The sequence below is a fragment of the Ostrinia furnacalis genome, unplaced genomic scaffold (assembly GCF_004193835.3).
Source record: "Ostrinia furnacalis isolate ACB-3 unplaced genomic scaffold, ASM419383v2 OfSCF4405, whole genome shotgun sequence".
Taxonomy (NCBI): Eukaryota; Metazoa; Arthropoda; class Insecta; order Lepidoptera; family Crambidae; genus Ostrinia; species Ostrinia furnacalis.
Genome location: NW_021134644.1, coordinates 302,163 through 313,434, shown reverse-complemented (window position 1 = coordinate 313,434; position 11,272 = coordinate 302,163). Strand labels below are relative to the sequence as shown.

Here is an 11,272-nt window from a genome sequence, read left to right as displayed (position 1 = left end):
AAAGGTACGTGTTTTTGTGAACATATAAAAATCCTATTTGGCAACTAAAATTACTTAGCTCCTAATCAAAACTTACCAAATAATACTATAACTGCAAAGCAAAACAAAGAGGAGAAAGAAGGAAAAGGCTGCATTAAAACGAGTCATTATGGTACGAAATGGCGTATAATATTCTTGCACATCCTCACTGCAAATTCTCTACCCACAGTTTGCCGTGCCCTCGGCATCCCCTCCCGAGTGGTGTCAAACCTGGTGTCAGCCCACGACGCTAACAAATCCCTGACAGTCGACAAGTACTACACGGAAACCATGGAAGAGCTGGACTTCGACCCCAACAATCCTTCTGGAGCTGACTCCATCTGGAATTACCACGTGTGGAACGATGTATGGATGGCCAGGCCTGACCTTCCTCCAGGTAATCTTTTATTCTTTGTATTTCTTGAATCTAAAACTAAGCGAGACTCACGAACCCTTTTCAAAAATCGGTTAGAAATTCTACTATCGTTTCAACTAAATGCCATCCACTGCTGGAAAAAGGCATCCCCCAAGGGATTTCCACAACGATCGGTTCAGCGCTGCCCGCATCTACGTGCTTTATGCGACCTTTACCAGATCGTCAGTCCACGGCACGGCAGAGAATTCTATTAGTCATATTATACTGACTGGTGCAGCTGATATCATCATCATCATTTCAGCCATAGGACGTTCACTGCTGAACTTTTGCCTCCCTAAATGATTTCCATATTGCCTGGTTGGTAGCGGTCTGCATCCAGCGCTTTCCTGAATCTTTCGTGGTCGTCGGCACACCATGTGAGTGGACGTTGCAGCAGCTGAAATTATTCTCAATTTCTCTTCTATGGTAATCTTGATCAGTTCCAAATTCTCAACTACTTCATCTTTAACAGGCTACGGCGGCTGGCAAGCCATCGACGCGACGCCCCAAGAGACATCATCAGGAATGTTCCAATGCGGGCCGGCGTCGCTTGAAGCCATCAAGCAAGGAGTCATCGGGGTGGGCTATGACGTTGAGTTCATGCTGGCGTCAGTCAACGCCGACCTGATGCGGTGGAGACACGACCCTGAGGCTGAAACTGGGTATTCTATGGTGGACTCCAATAACTTCCAGTGAGTATATTTTGGAACAGCACAATCTAGGTATTTTGTTTGTTTCTGTTCTTTGTATGATTCTTAGATGGATATGGAATTTCTTATTAATGGAACAATTGCGATCAACAAGTTTAATGACCGAGGTATATAACTGTCCATAAAACCATTCGATCTCACTCAGAACCACTGCAGAACGTTACACTAGGTACCGTCCGCCGTCTTCAGTTTCGTCAGCTGGAATTGTCTTTTGCAAACAATTTGGAGCCTTGGTTCCGCTCTATCGCCTCTCTACATCGCATTTTTTTTTAAATAAAACATAACATTTCCATATTATGACTATAGGACATCATTAGTCTATAGCAGTCCACTAAGAATGGTCAAAGGCTTCCCTCAATAAGCGCTATTTTTCCCTGTCTTCGGATTTTAGTATCCAGCTTCGGCAAATGTTATGGAATCTTTTTTCCAAACATATTTCTGTTTCACAGCATCGGCCGCATGGTCCTCACCAAGAAGCCGTACATCTTCGACCCCCTCGGCGACGAGGACCGGGAGGACATCACTGCGCAGTACAAGCACAGGGAGGGAACTGCTTCCGAGAGGCTGGCGCTCATGAATGGGGTCAGATACTCGGAGAGGGCGAAGAGGTTAGTTATTATTTCAAACTTCAGTATACAGGGTGGAATTTTGTAATGCCACCTGGAGGGAAAGTACCCTTAATACTGTAGATAGAAAATTTTACTCAAAGAAAACATTTCTTTATTTTTGAAAAGAAAGAGAAGTGATTTAAAAAAAATTTAAAATTTTTTCGAAAATTTATCACCGTACCGTACAATTTTCTGTAAATAATTACAATATTTTATGATTTCATGGTTTTTCTTTCATTTGATTTATCAAGTTTGTTTGACAGATTTCATCCTAATACTTAAAGTACTTATGTATTTTTTTTTTTTTCATTTTTTAGTTGGTTCGATTCCCGGGTGTAGCAAACAAATTCTTAGAAATGTTTGAATGCAGTTCTATTTCTTTTAAAAAATAAAGGAATGTTTTCTTTGAGTCATCATCATCATCATTTCAGCCATAGGACGTCCACTGCTGAACATAGGCCTCCCCAAATGCTTTCCACGTTGATCGATTGGTCGCGGCCTGCATCCAGCGCTTCCCTGCAGAGTAGGTAGATACTTTCCCTTCAGGTGGCATTACAAAATTCCACCCTGTATAGTTATTATCAAAAAGTTAAGACGGACTTAAGGTCGAATTTAGACCTGAACAAAGGTATAGACAGCGCTGAAAGACTGGAAATTTTGCAGAGACACCACAAAGATACCAAAATAAAGAATGAGCGATGTCAGTGATCTGAAGATACCTTGATATAAAAGATACATAAATTGCATAGGACTCATACATAGACGTCTCTTAGTTCAATGCGCGACAGCCTAAAGAAGGTACCTAGTTAGCAGTGGTTGCATGAAGAAAATGGGAGATAGAAGGCACATCATAGAAACATATTTTCGTCAAGCAGTAGACTCCATATTATGACTGATTCCGTACTGTTTTTTATGTAGAACAAGGCAGATATTTAACCGCAATAGTACCTGATGTTAAGGCGGTAATCATTTAATCATTGTATGCAAGTACCTCAGTTTGTATAGATAACACGCGCGGCCGCGTTGTATGTGTGAAGTACACATACAACGCGTCCGCGGCGGAGCGCAGCGCGGCGCAGTGTGATAACCGCCTAAGTGAGATGCAGTCTAGGTTGATAGATGTAAATGTGTCTGTCTTTTGTTTAACCAGGTATTACGCTGTGGCCAGTACCCTAAAGTCTGACGTCAAGTTCAACCTCAGAGACATCGATGCCGTGATGATCGGCAAGGAGTTCCGAGTGACGGTGGACGTCCAAAACGATGCTGAAGAGGTAAGTCTTAATACACTGATATGATTAATGCAAAAGTGTCTGAATTATGTTTGCTTTTTCGGTTTTATTGTTAGACCTTTGATTAAAATAAGAAGACAGGATGAGCGGTAAACGCTTACACATACAGAGCGAATTTATGAGTAGAAGATAGTTAGCTATACCTAACTTATAACGGGACTTTTTTCCCATCTCTCGTTCCCACCGCTGCAACTCCTGTGTATGCGGGATCTACAGTTTGTCCGCCAATAAAAACCCAACCAGTGAAGGTCAAGACTGTCCCGAGGGAAAGTTAAACTGTCATTGGACCCGCAACGAAATTAATCAGACGAACATAGGAGGAGTTCGAAGTTAAGGTTCGACTTCCCTCCAGTGCAAAGCGGATGACAGGTGACAAACGAAGGTTTTAGCTATAACATAGTCAACTAACCAAATATTTCTTAGCTAAAATTAAAATAACTTCATTCATGTCCAGGGCCGCAACATCAAAGCTTCGCTGACAGCCACCAGCGTCTTCTACAACGGAGTCAAATCAGATCTGATCAAGAAAGTGGAGGGAAAGATCTTCGTTGGACCACAAAAGAGTAAGTACCTAAATAATTATGAGTTGAATTTTTGAGAAAAGAAAAATAATTCCGGGAAAATCCATGTAGGCGAAGACTATGTACAGTAGACATAATATGACTATACTTTCATCAATTTATAGAGTCTATGGCAAGCGAGGCTGGAGGATCAGGATTTCGGAAAAAAAATGTCCTTTCTACAGTAGTGGTTGAAATGGATATATCACCGTAACATTGTGAATTTCGTCACATTACCTATAATCTGACGTAGTTAGATTACAATCTAACCTAACCTAACCCACTGTCACAATTTCGCGTTGACAGATATATCAGAAGCAGTTCAGTGCGGATCCAATTTTATTGTCGTCTCTAAGCTCATCATTACCTTAATGCCACTATAGGTCAGTCAGTACCAGTGTTTTTGAGACGACGAACGTCAGCGAGACTTCAGATATAACTGAAGCATGTATGCTCCGTCAAGTCATAATATGTCAATGTCACCCCTTTCGTGCTGCTCCCTTACCTTATGCACTGACTCGAGTCAAGCTATAGTCTGGTCCGGGAGCACGTAGAATTTTGTCCCCAAGCTACCCATCCTTATCGCTCGAGCGTAATTATATTGCTGTCGCGACTGTGAGACGGGCGCCCGCAGTGAGTGTGCGAGCGCGACAGCAACATAATTACGCTCGAGCGATAAGGATGGGTAGCTTGGGGTCATTGGACAAAATTCTACGTGCTCCCGGACCAGACTATATACCTATAACTTAGTGACACTAATCAAAACTCATTCAATCAATGGAGAGCTAGATATAGATACAAACTACAGCGGACTTTTGTTCCTTTACAGAGGAGCAGATCAGCATCCTGGTGACGGCAGACGACTACTTGCCCAAGTTGGTGGAATACTGCAACATGAAGATTTCGGCCATGGCTATTGTAGACGAGACCAAGCAGTCCTGGGCTGATGACGATGACTTCCAAGTGTTGAAGCCTAATATCACCATTAAGGTAATTTTCTACCATATTAAAACAGTTTAGTTCTTCTGAGCTATAATTTCTTCCTACCGAATGAAGGACATCTGTCTGGATAAAAATTGGCGAAATAGTGACGTCATCTGCTAATATAATAATTATTCGCAAAAAAAAATTCAATGAACACATTTCCGTCCCACCATTTACAACTCAACAAGAACACCCAGCCATAATCGGCCGCCAATAAAAATACAACCAGTAAAGATCAAGATTGTCCTAGGAAAGAGTTGTAACTGTCATTGGATCCGCAACGAAACTAGATCAGAAGGATGTAGGTTCCCCCTATATCGTTAAGGATCGACATCTGTGCCATGACCATGTTATAATATGAATGTCAAGATGATGGGATCACTTATTGTTTTGAACAGACGATGCTATCTTTTTTTGTACTCATTAACATATTTGTACCTACAAATGTAATTTTGGTACTTTCTTAGTCCAGTCAAGGTCAGTACTGATCCCGTTATTTTGACGCATGCACCTATGACCTATGCACTGTGTCATAAAAAGCCATAAAGGTATTTTTTCTTTAAGTAGGTTCTTAAAAGCCCTTTACGTGCGTTCCAATCTACCCTACATAACTCGTCAATCGCTCACCTGTTCCTCAGTTCAACGACGACCTGATCATCGACCAACCAGCCACCGCTGTCCTTTCGTTCCCGAACCCGCTGGATCGTTCGCTGTCCGGGTGCGAGTTCCGTGTCACGTCGTCCGGGATCGCCGGCCGGACGCTAAGGATCGCGGCGTCCGACGTTGGCCCTAAGGGAGTCGTGACCGCGGAGTTACCTGTACAGCCTAACGTAAGTAGACTTTTAAAATGATGTTTATTAGTAAGTAAACAATGTAGTATTTGTGATTAGTGATTGCTTCCCGAAGCACAAAGTCCCACTGGTGGACTTTGTGACAAAAACTAAAAAATCTGTGGCAATGTCATCAGTGGGTGACGTTAGGAATAGTCCAACATGCCCGGACGCTCTACGAATTTTAATGGTGCGTTCACACTGGGCGCACCATTACAAAAATTTCAAACGTGTGTGTTTTGAGCTTACTGCTTTAGTTAGCCAATCCCATGGTTACACCTTGTAGATATTAAACCTATAATTAGGTTGTATATCTTTTTATCACTCTCGCGGCTCGACAGAGACAGCGACTATCACAGATTTAAAAAAATTGTTGGCAACATTAGCCTTTGAAAAACATTTGAAAAGCGAAAAAAAATAGTGTAAGAAACATGAAAATAATTTCAAGTAACACTGTGAAATATTTTGCAATTGTATTTTTAACATGTTTTTTTTGTTAACAGAAACTCGGCAAGATCAATTTCGTAGCGACATTCAAGTCTGTGGAACTAAAGGACATCACTGGGGCTGCTAGCGTCGAGGTGTACGAAGGATAAACGACTCTATAGCATAAGGAGGAAGGTGTAATTTCAGATGCATTCGCAATAATATGGTATTACCAGTATGGTAAAAAAAAGTTACCGTTTTAGATTTAACATCTATTTTGGTGTATTGAAAGTTGTATTGAATAACTTTATTACGTCACAAAATATTATTTAGTGTTTTATTAAGTAAGCAAACCAGTGACAAAAAGTAAAATGTAAGATTTATTGTTTGTTATATTTTCAATTTTGAATCTCTTGAAATTGTATGTGCCATAAAATGGTGTTGTTAATATTATAAGTTAAAATCTAAGATACATATTATACAAAATGTTTACAGTCAAAACTAAATATTAAGGTAGCTTTTAGGTCTTTATGTTTAGATATTTTATATCTCCAGTAATAAATATTTTATACTTTTGAAATTGTTATTTATTCTTACACCATTTAAGTAAGTAATAAAACCGAGTTACGACCAATTCAGCTGATGAACAAGAAGCCATATTAATATTAGGGAAATACGACTGTACCCTAAAATGGACCTTTTAAATACTTGTAGGAATCTGAATTTGACATACTTTTAGTGTATCATTTCTCTTATTTAATGTTGGGTTTTGTATTATTAGTGAAAAAGATATTTAAGTAAATATCTTGATCAGATTGGAGGTTAATTAATTAAACGCAGTATTAAAAACAAAACTGTATTATCAATTCCATGCAAAGTTGACCATTTTCGCTTACACCGACCACGACACATGTCTTTTACTTTGTTCTGGACCTACTTATGATACTTTATTAGAAGGAGTTTGTTGCTAGAATTAATTATTACAATAATTAACGAGAAAGAAAGACAATACTCTTTCTCATTTAGTAATTGCATCTACGCTATTCTCGGTGATTTTAAAAAGTCTAGTTATAATGGTGGAATTTGATTTTAAGCTACCGAGACGGTGCCTCTTTGCAGAACGATGTTATTCAAAATCCAAAACTATTAATTTTTTTATGGGGATACATGTTTTAATACGGAACCATAAAAATCTGACCTCGTAACGCCGTTATAAGCCTAGGAGCAGAATATCGATTTTTCGTCGGCCGATAGTTTAGTCGGGCAATTGATCAGTATGGGCATGTATGGAAGTGCGCACATTACATCGATTCGATTTGGCCGATTCTTCATACAATTTAAAACCGGGCACAACTATCGGTCAGCTAAAAATCGGTGGTCTGCGCCTAGTCTAGCGTACATAATTTAATTATTTGTAAACCGTTCTTTCTATTAAAAAGTTTTACCAATCGGTGATGCATTAAGCTGTACCATTTTTCGTCGATATTGGCGCCTTTTACAAATCTTAGAGACGCGGTACCGACATATAAATGTAGAAAACTATCTACTAATTCATTAACACTAGAAGGGCCGAGCTTCATGCTATACCTTCAAAGACCACAGCGGTCAATTTGACGGTACTAGAGATTAAGTGAGAATACTTATGAAATTATTACAGATTTTAAATAAAAAAATTAATACAAATTAATTTTTTAATAGTAGTTAACAATTTAGCATTAAAGTTAGTAACATTTGTAACAAGTAATAGATTTTTAGACTCTTTTGTACATTTCCCACAAACAGCTTTTGTACAGATAGTGCAGTTTTCACATGTTTTATTTTTTTTACAATTACTATTGATTTGACATTGCCGCCTCTTATTGTTTGTAGTACATGGTTCACTTGTTTCAGAATTAGTTTATTGTGTCTGAGTCGCAGTTGAAGTGGATTTTTTTCCCACATACTCTTCACGTAGTTCGCTCACTAGTTGAAGGATAAAATCATGACGAGAAATTTTTATTCCTGTGACTTTTTGATATAGAATCCATGAGTTTATAGCTGCTAAATCAAGTATATTGTAGAAAAACGTGAACATGCCATCTCCGACTTCCAGCTCTTACGGGGTATTTGCGTGCCATTTGATCGATGATGTCTACACCAAATTTTGTTGCATTATAAAATTCAGCTGTTTCAGGCAGCTTTTTTTGATTAGACCTATGCTTACGTTGGGGTGTAGAGTACTCAAAATAATAACAATTTTTACTGGTTTTCCTTGATAGGTAATAGGGTTATAACGGTCTCGGTTTTCATTATGAAAGTTTCATATAGTACGAATACCTCTACAAATCGGTGGTACTTTTCGTCTTGCACGCCGCATTGTTCCAACAATACTAGTATTTTCGACCATTAGTTTTTTATCCAAATTTAGATACGTGAAAAAGTTGTCAGTGGTTACGTTTCGGCCCTTCTGGAAATAGGGTTGTACTAGTTTCAAAACCACATAACCACGACCGGTCACCGAACGAAACCAATGTCTACTGTAAAATGTAAACAAGCCAGGCAGTAACAACTTACTCAGAATTCAATTCAACATAAATAAAAACAAAAGTACTCACATTATTTTGAAGAAATCGTTGTTTACTATTCTTATTGCCGCCTTTATATGTATGCGGTCAAATTGACGGTGCGCGGTCTTAGTAGGTATTGCTCATCGAAACTCATATACAACATACTGTTATTTTATTTTTCATATAGATTTAGCTTAACAATAGCAAATTAGGAAAAGTCATAAAATATGAAAAGAAACAAAAACATAGTTTGTGAAATATTTAACAATGAAATTGCTTTGCCGCCAATTTGACTGCCTTGGTCTTTCTAGTGTTAATCTACCACTACTAATAAAAGTAAATACTTTATGTGACGCAATGATTGTTTTACAACTAAACCGGAGAAGTGTTGTGATCTCGCTCTTTTCAATAGCAAACCAGAGTCAAAATTATGTTTTGTCTCGCTCTACATCCTTCAAAATAAAGTCTCATAACTGAACATCATGCCCACCATAATCCCTGAACCACAATAATGAAGCTTATATTTACAGGTATTCAAAATAAAAATAAACTGGAAAAAACAACAAGCCGTGGCAAATAAACAATCATTTACAATATATCACACATTGATATGAGGCTGTCGACCATTTGGGTGGAAATCTAGATATATTTACATACAGAACTCGTTGTATTACGATTTGACTCCAATGATCTTATTCATAAAGTGCATTTTCTAATAAATAAATCAAATGCATAACGCAGTTTCTTTTGAGACAATACCGCCCGTATTCACAAATGGTGCTTGCTTAAGTGAAGCAGCAAATCGAACGCACAGCGTTGAATAGAGCTCTGTGATTGGTTCGTGTGTCACCCTGTGCGTCCACGCGCACTGTGAGACCTCATATGTTTGTGAATACATTTTGATGCAAAACGCCGCTTGACGTGCAAATGCGTTAGTACTCCTGTTGCTTCTCCAAATGGCGTTACTGTCTTGGTTTTGACTCAACAGTGGCGCCAACTAGTGAGCATAAAATTAAAGTAGTCCTCATACTGATTTAGCAAAAAAGTTGAATTCATATTACTTTGTATTATGAACAGTCGAATAGTTTCTAAAGCCCGGTCTGTGAGCACGTAGAATTTTGTCCAATGACCCCAAGCTACCCATCCTTATCGCTCGCGCGTAATTATATTGCTGTCGCGACTGTGCGACGGGCGCCAGCAGTAAGTGTGCGAGCGCGACATCAACATAATTACGCGCGAGCGATAAGGATGGGTAGCTTGGGGTCATTGGACAAAATTCTACGTGCTCGCAGACCAGACTATAGACCAATAAATGCATTCTAACATAAATTAAGAATTATCACCGAGACAAAATCTTAAGATACCCCCAAATGGACGGCCAGCCGTTTCAATAATAACATAACATTATCGGAAATATGTAACTTCATAAATTCATTCACATTTGTATCAGCAAGGAACTTGTAGGACGGCGAAATAAATAACTGCTTATGAGAAGTGGCCATATTTAATACATAGTTTTAATAGGTAGCCTTACTACTTTAACGTACAGTTAGCCTCAAATAGTTCATGACACCCAAAGTGGCCAAAAAGTTGACAGCATATTAAGCTTATTCCAATTGTAACAATGACGTGTAGCGAACTTTTTGGCTACTGTATTTGACGCTGAAATAATATATTCTTCATTTGTTTTTGGTCGCACATTTATAATATACTCAACATTAAATAAACCGCGCCTTCCGCGACGCGAACTTTAACGATTTTCTTCTGACACAATCATGGTGCCCCAACAATATTGGTGTTATTTGAAAGCCCAATAAATATCCTTAAAGAAAAACACATTTAACTTCTTAATAAATGATTAACATATACCATAAATGTGACTTGAAAAAAGACCTCACTTTGGGCTCACCTCTGGGATCAATTAGACCAAATACAATTTATTGTAACAAAGACGTGTTGCGAACTTTTTGGCTACTGTATTTGATGCTGAAATAATATATTTTTCATTTGGTTTTGGTCGCACCTTCATATTAACTATGCATTATTTGTAAGCTACATGTCTTACATTGCTTAAGAGAAAAAAAACTAAGGAGGCAATATCTGTGTAAGGCTACCTATTGTTTATATCGATTGCCAAGTCCAATGATAAAACAAAAAAAAACGAATAAAACTAGTTCGATTTTTCCAATTACACGAATTTTAAATGCAGTATGCTATAGAAGGCTTTTGGGCAGTGAGAGTAAAAACTTTTTTACGTTCGTTTTAATTTTCTTTTTTTTTCGAACCAGTTTTTTTATTTCCAAATCATTCCCTTTTTGGCATATTGCTTGTTTTCACGTAAAAATTTCAAATATACTGTACATTTTTGATGTTTTATACAACTGTATTCTTAATTTAAATAATACTTATCAACGAGATAGTTTTTCAAATAAGTTTTTCAATAAATAAAATTCATTTCACTGGAAATATTATTGCTTTCACGCAGTTCAGCACTCAATTTGAGTGTGATTTTTATATTAAATGCCGTTTCTAATATTTATTTTTCGGTTCTTGATAACAAATGTATAAAAAATCTTATTATTTCAGACATTACAGTTTCAGTATCAGAGACAACCAGTTTTGACTCAAGCCCATCAAAAAATTTGTATTAGCCTCTAAAACAATAGAATGCTTTAAATACATTTGTTTTCAATAACCGTAAACAAACCGTCCTAAACGAAATTGTTCGATTCTCAACTATAAATTATGACTTTTATATTATATTCACTGCATTTGGACCCCGTGACCACAAGAGTAAATAGATTCTTGTTTATTTGGCATATTAAATACGATAAATGCGAAATTGAAGACATCTGCACAACTTACATTTATAAAGTATTTCAATCA

The 11,272-nt window shown here is 37.8% G+C and overlaps 1 protein-coding gene across 1 annotated transcript; it reads left to right on the top strand.

The window, feature by feature from the left end:
- Positions 1 to 208: 208 nt before the first annotated feature.
- On the top strand, positions 209 to 7,016 carry LOC114359487 (hemocyte protein-glutamine gamma-glutamyltransferase-like; the record flags this gene model as incomplete). The annotated part of the gene is made up of 8 exons (XM_028313911.1): positions 209 to 415; positions 906 to 1,125; positions 1,593 to 1,751; positions 2,902 to 3,022; positions 3,495 to 3,603; positions 4,430 to 4,590; positions 5,223 to 5,414; positions 5,918 to 7,016. Coding segments are annotated over 8 exons (1,262 nt in total), but the record flags the coding sequence as incomplete, so codon positions are not given.
- Positions 7,017 to 11,272: the final 4,256 nt, after the last annotated feature.